This window comes from Haliotis rufescens, unplaced genomic scaffold (assembly GCF_023055435.1).
Source record: "Haliotis rufescens isolate VD_foot unplaced genomic scaffold, xgHalRufe1.0.p SCAF_11, whole genome shotgun sequence".
NCBI lineage: Eukaryota > Metazoa > Mollusca > Gastropoda > Lepetellida > Haliotidae > Haliotis > Haliotis rufescens.
Genome location: NW_025963791.1, coordinates 15910559 through 15933554, shown reverse-complemented (window position 1 = coordinate 15933554; position 22996 = coordinate 15910559). Strand labels below are relative to the sequence as shown.

General features: G+C 37.5%; 1 protein-coding gene across 17 annotated transcripts in view; it reads left to right on the top strand.

The window, feature by feature from the left end:
* The window catches only part of LOC124150852 (RNA binding protein fox-1 homolog 2-like), a 109524-nt gene that overhangs the window by 60395 nt on the left and 26133 nt on the right, over positions 1-22996 (top strand). The window contains exon 1 of one of the 17 annotated variants that reach the window (XM_046522992.2): positions 8715-8848. The exons of 13 other annotated variants lie outside the window; for them this stretch is intronic. Coding sequence is in view for 3 of the 4 variants with exons in the window: in XM_046522981.2 (XP_046378937.1) it covers positions 21600-21689 (90 nt within the window). In the remaining variant the exon portion in view is untranslated. Of the gene's footprint in view, positions 1-8714; positions 8849-15752; positions 15965-16205; positions 16344-21584; positions 21690-22996 lie in introns of those variants that run through there. 3 more of the 17 variants (XM_046522984.2, XM_046522985.2, XM_046522981.2) reach the window with 3 other exon arrangements.

The following is a 22996-nucleotide window of genomic DNA, read 5'->3' as shown; positions in this document are numbered from 1 at the left end:
ACCATACAAAAGGTTGTAACAGAACTGGGTTAAGTGTGTTACACATATTGGCCCTCTCATTAGGTACGTACAGTTACACATGAATCATCAGGGACTGGTCACTGAGAACAGCCTGCCACTACATCCACAAATTAAAGTCAATAAGCCGGGGGTATTAGTTACAAAGACGAGTCAGAGTGTGCTGTGTTACCACAAACCTGATGATGATGAAATTATAATACGAAACACAATGTGTGACGTTCAGTACCAATTCACAGAAACAAATAAGATTGATACTACAAGTAAGTATTGATAATGAAAATAGCAGTTGTATGTTAAGGGGGATTGGGGGTCTTTGTGGTTTCCTGCAATAATATTTTGATCTAGGGATCCCCTAAGTCTTTACCTTTTGACATTAGGGTCATGTGGTGTTGAACACATATATCACATACCTTGGCTATGCACACAATATCCCATAAATACTTTTAAATCCACCAGAGCCTTTTGCAAAAATTATCTCCAATTTCATTCACAAAATGTTCAGGCAAAGAAAATCTGCATCTCCTCTCTAGCAATATAATCATAGCAATATTTGTATTCTATTGTGTATGTCAGTGTTTTAATTAGTCATGTTCGTGTTTTGTACCCTGCCCCCTGTGGGTGTTTATGTACATTAAATCTTCTTCTTCTTCTTCTTCTTCTTCTTCTTCTTCTTCTTCTTCTTCTTCTTCTTCTTCTTCTTCTTCTTCTTCTTCTTCTTCTTCTTCTTCTTCTTCTTCTTCTTCTTTATTGCAAATACCTATCAAAATATTAAGTGAAACAGTATCTAATTAAAGACAGAGGTTCCAAGCACCTGCAGGAATATCATCAATACTTGTTAGTTGTATATCAATACTTGTATATCAATCAAAATAATTAGCTTGACCAAAGTGGAACCTTTAGCATGGGTCAGATATCTTTGATCAGTCAGCGTTTCCTGTCCCTGAAATGTGGATGACTTGAGCTGCCCAAGTCCTGCTTCCAGTAATTAGACTGTGAACACAGCACGACAGCCACGTGAAAATTGATTGCAATACACCAATACCAGCATGTCTTGTTACGCGACTTATTTTTCTGGTTTGGGTCTGAATAGGTTATGACAAGACTATCACCAGGTAACAAAACATGTTACTGATTTAAGCATTGATAATTAGGTCACATCTTCTTCATTCAAGGAAATCTTTGCAATATATGACATCTGTCTGCAACACTTCTAGAACAAGTCAGACAAAAGCCAGTATCTATCAATCGATATACACAACGACAGCATGCTAAATCAAACACCCTCATCTTGAAAGATTGTTTAGGACAAAGTAAGTTGAATCAAACCAGAATCCTTTCATTCACTGCAGTCTAATATCAACTCCCTGCTTGTTGAGACTGACAAATAAATCGACATATATCCACTTGTTTTCACTGTATTGTAATGTTGCTATGAAGAATGTTTGACTTATCATTCAAAATTAATTGCTGCTTTCACTGTATTGTAATGTTGCTGTGAAGAATGTTTGACCTGACATTCAAAATTAATTGTGTAAATGTTTCAATGAAATAAAAAAAGAAAGGCGCCTTTGACATTTCTAGATGATTTATCAAATTCTTGTGGTCTATTCTACTAATAAAAAGTCAACAGTTCTCTGTGGATGATCATATTCTGAATACTTCCCACTAATTTTCTTTGGTATGGGTTAAACAAGTCTTGAGGAATTTTTGGCTTCACCTTTTAGCAAATACTTTCTGGATCCCTGTAGGGGTGGTGTTTTTCAGTGCGTTTATTGAGATAACAAAGCCTATTTGTTCAGCGTGTACATGCTGCCTCTCTCCACCAGTGATGGGTCTTCCTGGACATGTTTGATCATCCCCGTGTTCGCACCTTTAAATGAAATACACACACGCGATGGCGTCAGCGCCACTGCACAAGGATTGGTGGTTACTGTCCACTGCTCTCTCCTGTAGTATCATGTATATAAGTCTATGATGACGTTACAATTACTGTGCAACAGTATATACATCTATGATGGCATTGTAAAGACATTGTATAGACAATTACTGTGCAACAGTATATACATCTAAGATGGTATTGTACAGACAATTTGTTGACAACAGTATAAACATCTATGATGGCATTGTATAGACAATGTATAGACAATTTGTTGACAACAGTATATACATGTATGAGCTCTGGAGCTGAAAAAAATCTGGTCTAAATTCAAAATGAGGAAACACCACACACGTGTGACTCTGCTTCAGTGTGGAGCAGAACACCTATAACTCTCAACAGATAAGCTGCTTAACATAGTCACCTATCCATCTACTTTCTCAGACCAACATTTCTTAACCTTGCCTGATTTTTGACCTGTTTGACCACTAAGTATTATGCAGCACTTGGAATGAACACTTGATGACTACCTTAAAGCTGACGCACGAACTTCAATAGTGTAAGGCCACTCACCATATACTTATAAGGCTTTGTTCTTAGTTTGGAGGGCCGGTCGGGTAGCCTAGTGGTTAAAGCGTTCGCTCGTCACGCCGAAGACCCGTCACGCCGAAGACCCGGGTTTGATTCCCGACATGGGTACAATCTGTGAAGCCCATTTCTGGTGTCCCCCACCATGATATTGCTGGAATATTACTAAAAGTGGCGTAAAACCATACTCACTCACTCACTCTTAGTTTGGAAGGGGGCACGGGTGGCCCAGTTGTCTAAGGCGCCGCGATTCGCTGTGCAGAGTTGCGTCCCTTGTGCATGCCAGAAACCTATGATTGTTGGCTCGATTCTTGGTTCTCCCCAATTATGTGTCTAGGTTTGTCAGCACCATACCCGTGCTCGTGGGTTTATCCGAAGTGGTAAACGTCTGAGACCTGCATCACTTCGGGCTTTCCTCCCACATTAAGCTGACACGCCGTGATATAACTGGAATACTGTTAAAAGCGGCGTTAAACCCATCTCACACTTAGTTTGGAAGCCTGCTATAATGTGCATATCACAGTGTGAAACACACATTGATGTACAAGCCTACAGGAAGTCTGTGTTGTCTTTCGGTGTTGATTGACTTCATTGATCAGTGCACATCAAAGGGGACATTGATTTACTTCTGAATGAACTAGAAGACTAGCCTGAAACTAAAGGCCAACTGTATGATGATAGTATTGATGCTGTGTGTTACCTGCAACACATGCTATTCCTGTGTTTGCACCGGAAATTGTTCTACACTTCAGGTGTGAGGGGTAAATTTACTGATTTAATGATTATGGAATCAGCTCAAACACTTGACGATTGAGAACAAAATTAGACTTGCTGTTCAAGATTAGAATGTTGCAAAGTGTTGTTAAACGCCAACTTCCTCTCTTCTCTAATTTCATTTGTAGGGTAGCCCAGTGATTGAAGTGTTCACCTGATATGCTGAAGACCCGGGTTCAGTTCCCAACATGGGTACAATATGTGAAGCCTGTTCCTGATTGGGGCGGTCGGGTAGCCTAGTGGTTAAAGTGTTCGCTCGTCACGCCAAAGATCTGTGTTCGATTCCTGACATGGGTACAATGTGTGAAGCCCATTAGTGGTGTCCTCTGCCGTGATATTGCTGGAATATTGCTATAAGCGGCGTAAAACCTCACTCACTCACTCACTGTTCTGGATGCGCCAAGCTGTTGTCGTGTGGGAATATTAAAAGTGATGTAAACCATTCTCACTAACTGTCTCATTCACTTACTCACTCCATAGTCATATCTATTTCCCTTAGTGTAGAATCAGTTGTGCCACCTTATGGATTGATTGTAGTGCTCAAGAAAAAGTTATTAATATTTGCATAAGATGATGTAAAAATGTCCTAAATCAATAATCGACATAAAACCCACATGATTATACATTGTATTTCATGTAGTGCCTACAATGGAACTTTAACTAGTCTTAAGGGAAAGAGGATCTTTGAGTAACATTATTAGCATCCACTAATGGAAGCAGATTGAGTTGCTGTTGAGCCCCAGCTGTGATGGCAGTCAGTATGTCCAAGTCCTGCAACTGTAGGAGCCCATGATCCAGATTACAGGCTCAGATCTCTACTAAATCCCAGTGCTTCCTTTGAAGCCTGGATATTGAGTAAACATAGGTTTTGATGGAGAAAGAGTATGTAGAAAGATGACAAAGATAGCATTCAGACTGTGATTTTCAGAATGTAAATTGATGTATGCTGTTGTCTTTTGGAATCAAATGTATCAGTAATAATTGGTGTTTAAGTTTCGTACAAGGTAAAGCTTTTACGAAATTTGATGAACAGATAGTGAACGATTTTATGGACGTGCTGTGAACATCCTGATGTCACAGAGGTTCAGGTAACCCAGTTGTTTGAGGTGACTCAGTTTACTGTGCAGTGTGCAGAGGTGTGTCCCCTTAGTTTGAATACCAGATTCACATGACACCATTATGATCATTGGGTCTTTCTGCTTATTCGCATGCGTTTGTTTCTTGTTCCATGTAGACAGCTTGGTTAGGTCACATCATGGTACCTGGTATATAAATGTTTTTTATAAATCTGAAAGATAGACCAGGAATTCTGGTTTTCAAAAGTGGAATAAATGCATCTGAATGGATAGGTTGATTAGACAATCATTTCCTTGGTCCCTGTGTTATTTGTATTGAATGACCGTCATGCTAGGTAACACAGCGTTCGATCACCAATAGTTGTTTGATTAAATTAATCAAACCTTGTAGACTAAGGCACTAAAGTTTGTGTATTGTGTAGTAGAATGGTGTGTTGCTAGGCAGTTATTTGTCTGGTACACACCGGATACCAGTTGATGGGCCTTAGAAGAGTGCCACTGAAGTATCTGGGTAGCAATTCAGGGCATAATCATGTCTGGATTGCTGTATTTATGGGTGTATTATAACTTGCCCTGGTTCGGCTTCAGTCATTATCCAGTTTGTCCCTGACATGTATAGTAGTTCTATTTACAACAAAGATAATAGACACAACTATCAAGCCTCTAAGGCTGTTGAAATTAATAATAGTTCAGAAAGTTGGATTATTTCACTTAATGGGGACAGTTTCATTTCCAAATCCCTTGTAAGGAGAGGCATGTTTTCCGAAACTATGACTTTGGATATTTGTTTTTCTTGGCTCAAGTTATTGGTAACGTGTTTGACTTGTACAAGAGTTGCGACATCTAACTGAGGACATTTGAGGAATTCATATGAAGACTTTGTTCATGTAACTCAACTTTGAACCAGAAAAAAAAAAAGGGTTTTCATTCGACAAGAATTGAATCATTGTTTCAACATCAAAAGCCAGCACAGCATGGTTTCTGGCATGAGTCTGCCTGTCTGGAGCTGATGTTCCCCACAGAGACATCAGTCTGGTTGACATATTGGTGTCCAGGTCCTGCAGGAAGCCTCACCCCAGGCATGCTCGCCTTCATCCTGCAACATCACAACCAGATGAATGGCCTTCAAAACCATGCCAAAGCATTGTATATTTGATAGCTGTAGGTCCCTAGGGATGCTTGGTGTCTGTGCTGTTTTTCCATTACTGCCTTTCTTCAGGGATGTGTCATGGTCTGTAACTTTTGTATCCTTGTAATGGCATCTCCCAGCATGAAATTGGTGGATTGATTCCTGCAGGACATTGAACTTTCTGTTTCCGTGCTCATCCGTTGCTTTGTGTCATTGGGTAGACTTTACCTTGGTGTGCTTGGAGAGTGATTGTGTTCCGTCAGTGTCACAAATGGAATATATTTGTTTGTAAAGGTCATTTGGGGCAGTGGGGTAGACTAGTGGCTCGATTCCCCATATGGGTACAATGTGTGAAGGCCATTTCTGGCGTCCCACTCCATGATGTTGCTGGAATATTGCTAAAAGCTGTACTGTATTGCTACTCACTCACTGTAAAGGTCATTTAGTTTCTGGTCTGATTTTATCATTGCTTAAGTTGTTCAAGGTCAAATTATGTATTAATGCTTCACTTTTCAAGCACAGTTCCTTCTTTTTCAAATGATTTTCATTCACAAATTCTTAGACAAGACGTAAGTCAACCGAAGTTGCCAAACTTTCATTGGATGTTCCAAGTTGGAACATGTGAGTTTGAGTTATGCCAAGGGTGTTTGGGATGTTTGGTTTTTAAAACCAAAACATGTTTTAGAGTTTCTTCTTCAGGAATTGGCCTGAAGCATTCTGATTTTGAATGAATGTGTCTTTCCCTCATATGATTTATGATGAGAGTTTTGCAAAGCATATTGATTTTAGATTTTTGAATAAGGTCATAAGATTACTTATGTGTACATGGAGATGATCCCATTTCAGCAGGAGCAGTGAGGATCAGCTGCCATTATCCAACTAGGATTGAGTTCTGGAGGGAAGTACTAACTAACAGGGCTTTACATTGCAATACCTAGCTACCATATCCAATGTAACAACATCCAATCGCTATTTCAAAATGCCATTGATTTGCTACTTACGCAGGATTGCACAGGCGAAGTGGCGATTAGAACCTTTCTGTAGCAGTGAATCCGAGAGATGGGCGGTATTGATCCGGGTGGTGGAAAATAGCTTTTCATAATGGCCTTTCAACAAACTTACACCAGGATGAGATAATCATCCTTGGTGTGTAGGGTTTTTCATCATGTACAAGCATTGACGGAAACCAAAACTATTTACAAGACTGTACACACATTGTTTACTTAAGTTATCTTTTAATGGGCCATACAGGATGTGAATATGACTGCTCTTGACACAAGTAATAGATGTTGAATATGTACACTAAGCATACATCTCATATATTACCCTTAAATAATACCGACATAAGGCTGCCTGCAGCTGCCGAACCCGCTATGATGTAAATGTACTTCAAAATTAACATGGAAAGCAGAGATGTTCCATGCTCATATTGGACATATTTTGTTATTCCTGTTAAAACAGCAGCAATGAGCCTATTCAATAAGACATGGATGGGGTAGCCCAGTGGTTAAAGCATTCGCTCGTCACTCCAGGTTTGATTCCCCTTCGTGGGTACAAGTTGCGAAGCCCATGTCCGGTGTCCCCCGCCGTGATATTGCTCGAATATTGATAACAGCAGTGTAGAAACATCCTCACTCACTCAATAAGATATGGTGTTGGAAACTAAATGAGAAGTGCTGACAATTCAGTACAGAACAATTGCTCGAATATTGATGTTAAAAACACATGTACTCAAACAGTGTTTAGAATTACGGGTCCTGGTGTCTTTGAGGTTTGCTCCTGAAGTATTTGAATCTAGGGACCCCTCAACATTTTGACTTTTCACTGCATTGGCATTATGACAGGTACACCTGCCTTTCATGCTTAAAGTGTAGAACTGGTAAGAGACACTCCATTTGAGTAGATAGTAGCTGCCTTTTTCTGCATGAAGGGCCATAACTCTTGAGGAATTTCCTGGTCGTCTTTATATTATCAGAACTTGACCATACATATTTTTCAAAGTACAGGTACCTGTGTGAGTGATCTCTTTGACACTATGTCCAGGTTACATGGCCTGCTTTGTTGATGGTTGTGTGAAGGTTAACTTCATCTGGATACAGGGGGCAAACGGGTAGCCTCGTGGTTAAAGCCGAAGACCCAGGTTCTATTCCTGACATGCCCATTTCTAGTGTCCCCCACCGTGATATTGCTGGAATATTGCTAAAAGCGGCATAAAACCATACTCACTCACTCACTCACTCACTCACTCACTCACTCACTCACTCACTCATCTGGCTACAGAGATGATGTCTGACGTAAAATTTAAACCAAGGCAAAATCTCCATTATCCTAAATATGAACTGTATTTCATTTGCCAACAATAGGCCATCGTAATTTGTTCAAAGGATCATTTAAAGATGGACTAAACGCTTGGATGTATAGTTCCATAAAACTGGGTATATTACTTGGGGCAAGTGTTTTGTTTACTCTGAACAATAGGTTCTAATAATGACACTGTCGAAACAAGATCCTAGTTATCAAAATTGGTCCATTTGGAAGTACTATTATCTAAAATGTGCCAAAGAATTTGTAAAAACTGATGATGACAAAGAAACATCGAAAGTCGATAACATAATGGCAAAAATTCTTCCATGTCCATTGTTTCCAGCAAAATCCCTGACCCACAGCAACAATGTAGGCATATATTGTCATAACCATGTGATAACTATGTGATGTATCAGCATAATTTCTGCAGCTACCAACACACGTGACCTCTGTATATGCATATATGCTTTTGTCTAGACAAAGGAATTAGCACCCCATTATGGACTGACTAATCCGTAAACAAAGAATGTGAAAAACTGTTTCCAGGACAAAGTGTGTAAAATAGCTTTGAAAGGGGATCCTTCCACAGAAGTATCATTAATATACAACCTGGCGTAATTTTTCACATCTCATCCTTTGTACAATTTAAAACAATCATTAGTTTTTGCGATCAGTAGTTGCTAGCTTCTTATTAATATTATCTGCCAAGATAGCTTGGAATGAAGGCTGATGAATCACGGCTGTACTAATTGCAGTTGGCCATTGTTCCATTGTCCTTGTTCCATTGTTATGGGAGGGTGTCAAAGGGGGGACAATTGCGGGTGGGGGAAGGACTAGGGTACATTGTTATTGTCGCGCCTGGATGAGTCACATGACTCCTTGCATCTGTCTGCTGCATCTGTCAAATTGTGGGTAGCCCTCAGTTGCTCATTGGACCCAGAATAAAATTTGGCTGAGGATAATCTTTTGTCATCTTGCACAAGTCTCAGTTTTGTCAACTTTACACTGACAGTGGTACATTTTCCTGAGCCCCAGGAGTTTGAATTGTGACAGGAAAACAGTGTGTTCACACAGATAGTGGTAGGTTTTTTCTTTATAAATATTCTTGTGTTTCTTACTGACTTCTAATGTTTCAAAACAAGGAGACCTTTATGCTTTGTCCATACTTCATGTTTATGTGGAGATTTTGTACAGGAAATAATCTCCCAGTATAATTTGTAAACAATCACCTGCACTGATTGACCTTCCAGTGTTTTGTATAGAGTAAAGTTTGAAATATATGTCAAATATATAAATAATATTTTGGGCCATTCAAATGACTAACTGGTGACAGTTGCTTCAGACCAGGAAACAGAGAATTTCAGTATGTATTTATTAATCAATCAGGAAGAACGGATTGAAAGTACTGACGCTTTATGGGATGGCTTGAAGTTGTTAATTAATATATGATGGGGGCCGACATTTGCAGCCAGCAATACTTTGTGTGTTATGGTCTGTTTATGACCTATTTTGTAACTGTATGTGTGTGTCTGTATTGATTGTTACATGCGTATCCCACCTCAGTGCTATATTACAGGCAGTGGATAACGTCTCCAGTCTGATCGATATTTGTTGATCTTATCTCTGATAGGTGGGATGTGCCTAATGGTCCCTTGCTTGTAATTATTATGTTTATAAAAGGTTTCTTGCAACCTATGATATTAAAATGTGTCATATTCACACGGCTTTACTCCAACTGTCATTTCTTATTCCGTCTCCTGAGAGGTTCTCAGAAATGATAGGTTTGTCAGGATATTTGTGGTGTTTGCATGCTCAGCATTATTTGCCAAATATTTTGTTTCAGTAATGATGAAGTATGCTTTGACATTGAAAAAATGACTGTTTATCAATCTTCAGTTTTTCGTAAATGCCGTGATTGGTCATGTTGATAACCTGATTAATATATTGTAGCACATAGATATGTCAGTTTATACAATATTACAGAAACTCAAATAGAAATTCCCATGCTACATATGAAAGGTTTTGTATCCAAACCTTCTTAATATACTACTCAAAAGAGTTAAAGAACACCTGATTTTTTTCATACAGCTGTTGTCGGTCTGTCATGGCTGGTCGGTATTGCAAACAACAAAAATTATGGGTGTTCTTATATTGAGTGGTATATTTTCAGCAATTATTTTGGTATGAGAAAAGGCAAAGGTATGTGTATGCATGTATGTAGATATGCCATGCAATTTGTATGTATTCATTGAAAGAACTGTTTCTTTCAGTGTGCCATGAGAATAAAATGGCCTAGCTTGTTAACCATGTTTGAATTATCTCCCTTCAACTGTTAACTCAAAAGACACACTGGATACAAAGTATATTAGTAGCCTTCCTGTTGGTGAAAATAACATGGCATACTCTTAGAACAACTTGCTGAAAGTGTCAATCTAAACATATGTTAAAATCAAACATCCTTTTAGTGTTTATTTTCAAATTTCAAATAATTTATACATTTTTCAATCAATATCGTATGGTATAGTCAGATTAATGTGTGATGTAAATATAAAGAATATATGTTTTAAAATCTGTTTTCTTAGTCATTTATTTTAAACATTTTAACATTTTAGCTTCTTTATTAAATTAGTGGTCCAACATTTTACATAATCTGCCCCATGTTAAAGGTATGCTTTGGGTAACTGTTTTATAGTCATGTAATTACTTTAGTAAGTATGTCACGATAACAAGTTATTTTCTGTGGATGGGTAGCTCAGCTGGTCATAGATTGTATATATTAATGGCCAGCAGACATGACATATATGTAAGACGGCAATATTGAATTAGATGTAAACAAACATCATGACAGGATGAAAATTAAAGATGTAGTCAACCCCTGACCCTCAAAGCTTGAATATTTACCAAACTTTTATCATATCAGAATTCATTATAGTTCAGATGTTTGCAGAGTGGTATTATTTCACTGTCAGCAATAATTGTGGTTTAGATGACCGTTACTCCAATAACTCAAATTTAGCATTGATCCCTTACATGAAACTTTTGCTTGACATGTCAAGTTCATAAACATTAATGGATGAACAAAGGACAGATAAAACATCTGCTAGTTCCAACAAAATTTATCCAGGCAAGGTTACATAGAAATTATTTATCCATAATCTAAATGACTTTTGTAGATCATCATGTTTATGGTGACCAACCAAAGTTATTGAATACAGAATGACAGGCCAGTAAATGGCATTTATGTATTAAAGTTATGGATTTTTTAAATACCTGATTACAGAAGATCTTCTCTCATGTCTATCAGGTCTGAAAGTGTAAAATTGTTGAAATTGTTGTCACCAGCTAAGCCATTCAAACGTTTGTCAAGCCTGGCAGCCATATTGTGTATATTTCAAGTGTCAATCAAAACTATTTTTGACGTCTGCTGCCTCAGAAACCTAAAGACCATATAAATATAACTGCATGATTTCTACCTGCAATTCATGGCATGTACCCAGTGTTTGATACAAGCCAGAAGGTGTTCAGAGATTCTGCAGGAGATAATGGCTGGGAGGCCATTAACACAGAACTTTGGGTAGGACAAGAATAATGATGGATAGTCTAAACAAATGGCACAATCCATAAACAAAAGCTTTCCAGTTGTATTGCCTACAGTAAATTTCTGGCAAAATTAGGAGGGTAATTTATCATACAATAGATATTCCAAATAGATAATTGTCTTGATATTTTCCAGATCTGAGAATAAACTACATATTTATTGATTGGACATTATCATTTTGTTAAACAAATTCCAGAGTGTTTCATGTTTTACATATAAGATTATTGTGAGTGACAATTTGTTAATATCTCTATATACTGCATCAAAATAATTGTCTTGAACTTGTATAATACCTTGTAGACTTAAACATATCTGTAAACTTCAAATTCTGTGAAAACTGAACTGAAGGGCCAATATATATATGTTGAAGCACAATAGCCATATTCTATATTTATTATTATATCAACTTCATTATATAGTTATGCCAAAGAATACCATCCATCCGTCATTCCAAGGACACTTTTGTGTGCAACCTATAACTTGAAAACTACTGCATATATTCTTTTCAAACTTGATGAACACTTTCTATACCAATAGGAGGGGTACAGTGCAAAGTTTAATTTCAATATTTGGATTTTCTGGAAAAGAAAAAAACAGGTATTTTTCTTTCTTTTTTTACTTAGAATGTTTTTAATCTCAACATTCGTGCAACCTATAACTTGGGAACTACTACATGGATTTTATTTAAGGAACACTTTCTATACTAATAGGAGAGGTGTATTTTCTGACATAAATATGATAGTTTTCATGTTTTGAACTTAAAATGTTTGTTTTTTACTTCAACATTTGTGCGACCTATAACATCATGTACTCTTTTCCAATTTGGGGTACAGTTTCAGTTTCTATACCAACAGGAGAGGTGCAGTGCAAAGTTTGATTTCGATCAGCAGATTTTCTGGGAAAATATTGCTTTTTTTTTTTCGTATTTTGAACTGAGAAATATATTGGAGTTGTTGTCAGGGTTATCAGTGAGCCCTGCTGACCTTTTGCCTTGTTGCTTTTAGTAATCCAATAAAGTTGCAAAACAATATTTCATAGAATAGTGGAAATGAAGTATTAATAATAATATCCAGTTTCAGATATGAATTGCTTAATGATTGATCTCTTGGCCAGGACAAAATTAAAACTTGCCAGCCCAGATAAGGTATTGGACAATGTTTTGAATATGCAGAATGTATGCTATTATTATTTAAAGGTGGAAAAGGCAGTTCTCTATCACACAGGTAGAAATAAAATGCCCATTGACTTATTCAAATATACAGTGGTACTTTGAATAATAATAAGAAATGATGATGATGACGATGACATAAAAACATGCGCTCTTGTATGTGGGCAAAACAGCATATTTTTAGGGTTGCAAGGCACTTACTTATTTATTGATTACCAATGTTTGCACACTGATACTGAACAGGTCTTGTATCAATTTCTTTTGTTGTGAATGTTGAGAGAGACAGCTGATGCAGTAATAAACAGCCGATTCACTCAGCAAGTGTAAGCAAGATCCGATTATCATATTGATCTCACAAAGAAGTAAGTTATTTAGCATAAAACCTGGTTCTTGTGAAGAGACATTACTTCTCCTTTGCAGACTCCACAGGTTATGGCATTAGTGCTTTTGTTAACTGACACTTTTGTGATGCCTTACTCAATCATCACATCATTCTTAAAGAAATATTTTTTAAACATAAACACAGGTTAAAATCAGTCAAATCCAACTAGTCTACTTTTAATTTCAGACTAGTTGTTTGTGTAACATACTTAGAATTAGTGCTTCAAAAAGATTCACTAGTCTGTCTTACAGACCCTGATGCAAATATATCCAATACAGCCCATGCAAGTCTATAATGTTTGGCAAGTCTAGATTACTGCAGTATCTGAAAATGAAGAGAGTCTCTGGGCTCCTTTTTATTATTATTTTATTAAGATAATTTAACAACTGTTGTCTTTTTTCTGTAAGATATGGTCAGACTAGATGTTAGTCTTGTCTTGGACTAACCTTCCTCGCTTATCCTGTGCAATATATATCCATTTCTTTCTATTTACCATGGACCGATTCTAATGACATGTTGCTAAAATTACTATCCAATCAACTCACACCATGAACGAGAGAAATGACATGCTAAGTTCGTGACAGGAGACATGGAGATAGTGTCACTTCTGTAACGTGGCGATTGGGTCCAGGGTATTGATCATGATAGAAGGGAGATATTATGCACTGGATGTGGACCGAATGGTGGCAGTGCATAACTTGGCAAACAGATTTTGTTCATTATCTATTCACTTCAAATCGAATGTCAATTTCAGCTTCTAAAATATGGATCGCTAAGACAAGCTGTGAATGAATCTCATAAGATAAAAAGAAGCTGTCGTTGAATTCTGGTTTTCTTTGATTGATTATCAGTAAATCACAGGTGGCTTAATGACTGCCAGTTATCACCATCAATAATGTTATAAAATAAAATTCCCTCATTGATAATCATGCATTAAAAGTGTCAGCAGCAATGAATTTTGATAAGTTTGGTTACGTTCAATTGGATCATGTGTCTTCAGAATTTAAAGTAAAACATCCACTGGAAAGTATTTTGTCTGCATTGCCAAATTATCATCCTTTCAAGACATGTTATTGTAAGTCATATTTCTAACATATGCTTAGAATTAGGAAGCTTAGAAGATTTTTAAATATTGATATCAAAGTTTTTAAACCATATGAAAAGCAACCTCTGTATGAAACAAACATTGAGATTTGTTTGAAATATCAGCTGTATTTTATTGAAACATTCTTTCTTAAAAAATATTTTCTGTCAAGAACTAGACATGTTGAAAAAGAGTGTACTCTCGTATTGATCCTAGCCCAGTTACAGCAGCTCTCTGAGGCATCACTTCAGAGGCTTCGGATTTCAATAAAAATAAAAACGAAGCATCTTTCTGGGAGCAGCTGATGAATTCTGCCCAGGACCATGATGCATCCAGGATCTGCACACCCTGGGAAGTCATTAAATAGTTTTTTAGAATGTTAAATATCATCTCTCTACATTCCCACGATAATTTTCTTGAACAAAAAATCCAACAGTGTTTTGACAAAAAAGAAAAGTACAAGAATGTCTTATATCACCGTAAGCACCACTGCATGGTGGTTGTAAAAGTTCATATTTCACGACTCATTTACCCAGTCGTGTATTTGCAACAACTTTAGTAGATAAGTTTCAGATAATGTTCTCCTTCAACAAGCACCAATGACACAAAACAGAAATGTCTTAGAAGATGAAAACAAAGTTATGAATAGTTAAACTAAACCTTTGACTGCGAAGACCATATTACATACTACTCAAAAGAAATTACTGAACACCTGATTCGTTCACATTACAATAGATAATCTGTCAAAGCTTCCCCAAAATAACTGTAGTTAGTTTGTATTATTTATTAAGAATTAATACTGAAATAGAGAATACAAAGTCAGAATGACCCTTGAGAAGCACCCTCATGCATGCTCCTTTCTCTCCACATCTGTTGATGACTAATCTCCCTCCTGTCTGTAGGTGTATCTGTGGAACCCGCCAGCATTATGGCCTGCTGAGGTTGTGTTGGTGATGATGGAGACAGGATTTGTTTAGTCTGAAGAAATAGCCACTTACTACAGGAATAATGATTGAAGAAGATACTGTTGTACTTTTTCTTTATACTTGTCAATGATATGTTCAGAGGTATAATTATGATATGTCATTGCTGAAAAAATTCAGCGTTAAGTGAGATTTTTTCTTTGGGTTTTAGTGTTCATTTATTTTTACAACAAAGAATTATTTTTCTTAGATTAGAATATATTGTAGATGATTTTAAAACTTTTTTTTCTCTTGGGATTAATTTTTTAAAACATAAACATCTCATAAAAGATCAGATAAATACACTGGGTAAGTGATTATTTAATGTTGTATTGTCAATATTTCATGTATTGTTTAACACGGGGAATTTACATAAGAAACGTTTAAATCATCAGTTTCAGTGCAGCATAAAAAGTATGAAATAATCACTAGATTATGATATATACATGAATAATTCCAAGAATATATACATGAAACTTTCCAGATTTCTAATTCACCACGTAAAACTGTCCGGTGCCAGTTATGGTCCCAGTCGGGAATGCAGTAACTCTAGTCCACTCTGGCAGAGGAATGAATGGTAGGCACAACTGTCAGAAGTTGGGTATGGAGGAGGGGGGTCCCAGATCTGAAAGGGGGGCCCAGGGGAGGGTGGAGCGGTTTCAAATATCAGATATGGTGTGTATCAGCAGCCCAGTCAAACATGCCAACTTGTAAACCCACCAACCATCAGGAGCCATTGGTGCCATCTGACCCGCCCCCCCTCCCAAGTCGGGAATGGGATAATTTATACCAGATAGGCTTGTCTTACTCTCAGGCAGTGCCTCCACACTCTTCCCAACTGCATACAAGTTTATAGGAACTGCTTCACACAGGCAGAGACAAGGGAAGGGAGTACTGCGCCATTTTTGTGTTGTTTTGCTTCCAATCCGTCCAGATTTTTGACACTGCTGATAGTTTGACCTCCTCATGATGTGGCCGGCGCCCATAGCAGCAAAACCTCTGGTAACTAACCATTTCCTATTGTTTAGCTATGCCTGTTGAAAAGTTAGTAACTTGTGTTGATATATGTCTGATGCACCAGTCAGATCCATGAAATGCTTGTCATGAGATTGAATAAATTGGTCACTGCCAGTAACATGTGGCACTGTGAATATGCAGTTTGTAGTTTTGAACGTATTCTGTATTGTGGGTCACCCAGGGATCGCTTTAACATTGAAACAGTCTAGGGGGAATTTACACTAATTACGGACTTGCGGCCATGTGGGCATCGTCAGGAAAGTTAGACTGAGTTACCACCAAATTGGCCCAGCTTTTTCTTGTTCATTTGCTCAGCTTGTTCATATTGATGTGGGTCCCGCTTAGATTGGCACCTCAAGGCTTGGTAAATATGATCGCTCTTTCTGTTTCACACTATGCTTGAAAACCTTCAACACTATAACTATGCTCAGCATCCAACATGGCCGCCATGTTGGATAGATAGTGTATTGTGCCAGGAGAGCATGGAAAAGTTTGACAAGTTTTTATTTGGATTCATGAAGCCTGAGAGGAAAGTACTGAGCAAAAATGAATAATTTCTATTCTTGGCACAAAGTTTAGCACTTTGGACAAGAGTTTTAATTACTCTGGGAGTTGGGTGTTGCCATGAAAGTACTTAGGACACAGGGGTACATCTGGCAGTAATCATGTGCATGGCAAATTGTATTGACCCTGCTGAGACAGGCTAAAAATAGGAATGATACACACTTCTACAGTACTAGTGTTCTAGTAAATGTTGCCTGCAGGAACACTGTGTCCTAGTTATGAAATATTTGAAATATTCCTGTTACCATCACAACGAATATGCATGATATCATGTTCTTATCATATTAGATTAACACTGCTCTAATTTGGTTGTGCTTTATTGATTTGGAATGGGGTCTTTTTTTGCCAATTTCCTTGCTTCCATGTTTATGGAAATAATTCCTATCTCTTCATATTCACTCCAAAACGAGACAGGAAATTCAGATTGTGCATTTAGTTTGAACCTACACATGTTCATGCAAATAGAGTCCTCCAAACCACAGAGATTTCTGGATTTTGAAATGTAGGATAATATATGGTGACTAGAAATTACACTTAACTCAACTAACAACTGAATATTTGAATACATAAAGGAAGTCAGCCATGATACAATTACCTTTATCTATGAATCACCATCGCTATTAACTTTTCAGATGCAACATCTGCTCACAAAACAGTCAGAAACAGGGCACTTTGCCACTTGCATCCACCATAAAATCAAGTCACTAAACCCTAATATCAATATGAATGTCTCTTTAAAAAACTGCAATGACAAGCTTGTTTTTTCAATATCGCTTTTCTCTTAAATTTCAAGGATTTTCTCAATTCAGAGATACTTGATACAGGGGACTGTATGACAGAATCGAGCAAAGAAAATACACTAAAAAATACATTCATAGCAACTTCAATATATTCATCAGTAGACATATTTCAGGGTAAGTAGCAGTCATTGTGGTAGATGCAGTTACAATGCCATATCATTCATCCATGTTTCTAACCAATTTCTGTTTTGCACCACTGCACCCTGACTGTGGAATATATGTAGTCAAACTTGAACCTTGTGTCAAACTTGGTGTTGTATTCCTGGTTGTCTGAAACTCGTTTGGGAGTCCCAAGTATCCAAATTAAGCTTAAAATTTTCCTGATTCCTGAGTCGAACTTTTTTCCAGGTACCATGAGGTCCCCATTTTGACTGTATTTTCTTAAACCAAAACCAATCTAGATTGTACAAAAGTCTAGCTAGTTCAGCACCATCATTGAGGAGATTATGACTTGTCATTAAAGATTTTGTAGACTATGTTAGTCTGGGCTGCAATTGTGTACTGGAATATAAAGCACACTTTTAAACTCTTGGCTGCAAAGTCCTAAATATCTCTGGAAACTGAACCAGTTGCATGTCTTAAATCATTTCACATTCTGTATTTAAGAACTTTCATTAGGGACTTGTGTCAGAAAACCAAACCCGTAGTAATTTTTATGGAAATGTGGACCACAGCATCTTCAAAATTATTTCTTATTTTCAATTAGGAATTATATTTTCATCCGAAGTTGATGATGTTTTTGTCTCTTGGGTATCTTTAGACAGAAATTAGTTACCCATCTCTTTCCTCACACGTACCACACACAAAGCATGTGATAAAGCTTCACAAGTTATCTCCCTTCCTTTTATTCCCTTGAAGCCTTCCTACATAAATATGCTAAAAATGTTATTGGGTCCTAATCTTGCTTTAGTGAAGGGTGTTATAGTAAGTCCAGTGATAGTGAAAGGGTTTTCTGATGCTATATCCTTCACCCCATATTTTTAAGCTGTAATGTTAGTTTCAAATAATGTATTTTGGTAAACTGGAGAACATGAGCCATGGATGAAACTCTGTTCTCAGTTGCTCAAAAAGGAATCAAAGCTTATAAAAGCATAGCCTTATAAGGATATCTAAGTTGAGTTAAGACCAAGGTTGATCTCTGCCAAGAATTTGTCATCTGATACATGCAAAATCTGTAAAAACTCGTTTTATCAGTATATATATTTAAGCTTGGGATATTTGGGTACACTCAGATTGTGAATATCTTTCCCCGCTTCCACACTGTGAATAGTCTGTTTCCTGACCCTATCAAGCTCCCAGGGGTCTCCCCTGGTTCCAGAAGCTACACCATGGCCGCCCCTTCCCAGGATAAGGAAGATGGGCAGATGATAAGCACCTGTTTGTGTCTGATTCTCCTGGATGAAGATAAGATGGGACTCCTGCTTCCACCATTATCACTATTTACTTGACATTTCCAGGCAGGAGGGAGGAACTAGAAAAATGAGAGGCACTGTAAGGGTGATCCTGATTTACAGTCCTATCAGGAAGTGCTTGAGCATGTGAACTTCCTGCTTCAGGTTCTGGTTGAGCATGATGATGGCATTGTTTAACATGTGCCACGTAGTGTGTAACTGGACTGCTGTGTTAGGTGATATATAGTCCATATCTGCTACTCCAGTATTGTATACAAATTGTAGGTGGGTTTAATATGGTGGTTCCTGTTCTTTAAAATTTGAAAAAATGGCTTGTTGTGGTTATCATATGGTTTTAAGTTCAGTTATAACTAGTCTTATAACAAAATAATAACTAGAGCTACTAACTAAACTTGCTGTACTATCAGATGTAAGAATACAGCTTGTAAGGCCTTTTCCTTCCTTCCTGTAGGCCACACGTTTGAAATGCCAACACCTGAGTACATTCTGGAGATTGACCTAAATCTCCTGCAGATGCCCATGTGATGAATGCCAGCCTTTGCTTTGTTTATGACAATCATCACAGATGGACTTTGGTGCAACCCAAACAGGGCCTCGTGATAGCAGCTGATGTGCAGCTGTGGGTCTGTGCTACTGTGGACTATCAACAGCCAAATATAGAGGAGGAATTCTGAATGTGGCCAAGATTCACTGCCAGATCAAATTCCTGAAATCCCTCAGAACATGGGAGACCAGGGTGGTCATGGGCTGGTTGCAGGCTACCCATGTAATTACTTGACACTTCCTGGCTTAACTGTGCAACCCATCTTGCTTGTAGACAGCTAGTATTCTTGAGAGGAAGGCCAACAAAGAATAAGGATTGAATAGGCAATTGAAGAAAGTTCTTTTTGATAGAATCACAATTGTTGATTTAATGATGGCAAGTCTGCAAGCTAAATATATTACAATATATATATTTAGAAATAGGTATCCTGGTCATGAAATATATGTACATTAAAACTAATGAAACATTTGGTGTTATTAATACATCTTTCTGTTTGTTATGGGTGATTTGTTTGAAAGAGAATATTTCGAGTTCTCAATACTGATATGAATAAAAATAATTTCCTTGTCAAACATAATCTTGCATCAGTATTAGCAAAGTGACGCCACTCCCTTGTATGATTCATTCCCAAAATTCAGAGGGGGGGGGGAGTCCAAGTTCCTGCGGATATGACCATGCCAGACCTTTATACATATAATTCGTACTCCAAGAGTATGTTTGATTAGCTAATAATTTTCACTTTGAAAAACTATGTGTGCTAGTTCCATCAGTTCATCAGATGGGAATTCCAAGCTCCTGTCGATATCTGTTTTGATAAGTCTTCTGATAGGCATATTGGTAGGACGCCAGCAACACTCTTTGGAGACTGGTCGTAAACTTCTTGATGTCTTAAAGACTTGCTAAAATTAGGCCTTGCATTGCTCTCTATCTTGTTTTAGTCACACGTCTTCATGTAATTCATATGCATTTAGGTGGTTGAAGAAAAACTTGGTAACGTATCAGCAGAATATATAAAGTGAAGAATGTTAATAACATAGGGCCTGTCAAAGATGTAAAATAAGTTAACATTCCTTAATAGGGCGTGTGGCTCCAGTATTTTGTTGACTCAAGCAGCTATCAAGCAATGTTGCAAGATTCAGATATCAGATTAGCAAGAGGTTTAAGAATGTTTTGTGTCTCCGGTTTATTTTTTCAAGACAAAATTTGATAAGAACTGAAACCTTGTATGCTTGCATGATCTGAGAAAGTAATTCAACCTTTTTGCAGAACAGCTGTTGGGTAGAAGAATCAGGATGGGGTTTTTTTTCATGCTGTCTGCCCTTGGAAGAATTTTTTGCTTTGATTGTTTGAACCTAAATTGTAATGTGTAAATTAGTACATTTGTTTTTCCCAAAAGCAGATGTTTTGTAAAAAAATTACCTTTTTAAACTCCATCAGTTCATATTCAACTTGAAATTAAAACATTTTAGGAAAACACTTTCTGTCCAATTTTTGTATTTCATATATATTTATTCATTCATTGATCCTACATAAGATATCATTTAGCTGATCAATGCAATGTAAACATGACTAGCAGTACATGAAATCGGATTACGTTTTAGATGTTATTATTCTGTATTGATTGCATAGCAACTTGCTACAACTGCTTCAGAAGGATGTAAATGTAGCTGATTTCACAGTGTATGATATGGTCACAGCTGGTTTTGGCAGTGGGCATCTGATAAATGCTTAACAAGAGGCTGGTGAGAATGCAACACATATTCATACACATTTAGGTTTGAAAGGAAATGATCCATCACAAGTGAGCCAGTCAAGGCTGTGGGCACACAGGCCCCAACTGTAGGAATACATTCATTCAGACTTTTTTTTGTGGTCTGCAATTCTGGTAGTTCCATTATTCACCGACTGTTTTGCAGATGTGTCTGCTTTAAAATGATTAATTATCATCTTTGTAGAATTGAGGGGAAGTCAGAGCAAAGGTGTAGTAGTAATAGTTTTTGCAGCATGGTTAGAACGTGAGTTTCAGCTGTAAGTGGGAAGGGGCTTCAGACATGTTAAGTACATGTGCATAAATAAGGACAATTCTATCGTTTCTTACACTTTATCGTGACTTGCAGTAAATGGAATTAAAGTTATTTGGCTAGTTGAGATATACAAGGGTCATATCTGTGTCAGAAAATCATTATTTCTGAAGTGAAGACCGCAAATTGAGTCGCTGCAGTGATTTTCATGAGCAGTTAGTTGCCATGGAAACGTGAGAAAATCACACAGAGGCAGTGTCTTGTAGATCAATTACAAACATGGCCGGACTGATAAACATGTATCTCAGTCTCCTGTCACAAGCTAAGAATCGGAACCTTCAGTACCTCACTGCTGTATCACAGCTTCAGGTTAGTTAGTTCTCCATGCCTACTGTCCATCCTGCCATACACCATTCCTATATTCAGCTCAGCCATGCTGCTCTCTCTCCATTCCCTACCTAGAAGGAGACGGAGGCGGCTACAGTCAGCATATGCCAGTCAACAGCAGGGTCAGCTGGTCATGTAGCCTCTGAAGTCTTCCGAAATATTTCATGTTTCAAGACTTTTCAATTGCCATTCAGTTCTAGCTTGACCTGTTTTGGCTGATGCCCTGATAACGAGGGTATCTGACTGCTAACACGATATTGTGTTATTATGGTCATTGATTGAGCATGTAATGATGTAAACAGTCTGCATGCTGCCATGTTATTCACTCTTTGAAGTGGGATTTAAATGGACACTGTGTTGCTAGATGTTCATGGAAGCGTTGTATAGTGTGATATATCTTGAAAATAGGATGTATTTACCCATAGTATTTATCAAGCCATATTGATTATCATAGAACTGCATAATGTTTGGCACACAATGAATGTCAAGTAGTGAATATTCTTCACCTTGGCACTGCTGAGTTCAATGGGTGTTGTTTTGCACTTGATTTCTTGAACATTCCACCTCTTGAAATACGGGGATGAAGATACCGGGTGCCCTCATTTTGTGTTGTGTTATGAATTGATAGTGAATAGTATAATGTAATATGATGCTTGTTCTGTACAGTAACAGTGATGGGGAGAGGTGAATAACATCACATGATACATGTGCTGTACAATAACAGTGATGGGGAGTAGTGAATAACATCATATGATACTTGTGCTGTAAAATAACAGTGATGGGGAGTAGTGAATAACATTATATGATACATGTGCTGTACAATAACAGTGATGGGGAGTGGTGGTTAACATCGCATGATACATGTGCTGTACAATAACAGTGATGGGGAGTGGTGAATAACATCGCATGATACATGTGCTGTACAATAACAGTGATGGGGAGTGGTGAATAACATCGCATGATACATGTGCTGTACAATAACAGTGATGGGGAGTAGTGAATAACATCATATGATACTTGTGCTGTACAATAACAGTGATGGGGAGTAGTGAATAACATTATATGATACATGTGCTGTACAATATCAGTGATGGGGAGTAGTGAATAACATTATATGATATATGTGCTGTACAATAACAGTGATGGGGAGTGGTGAATAACATCGCATGATACATGTGCTGTACAATAACAGTGATGGGGAGTTGTGAATAACATCACATGATACATGTGCTGTACAATAACAGTGATGGGGAGTAGTGAATAACATCAGACAATACTTTTGATGTACA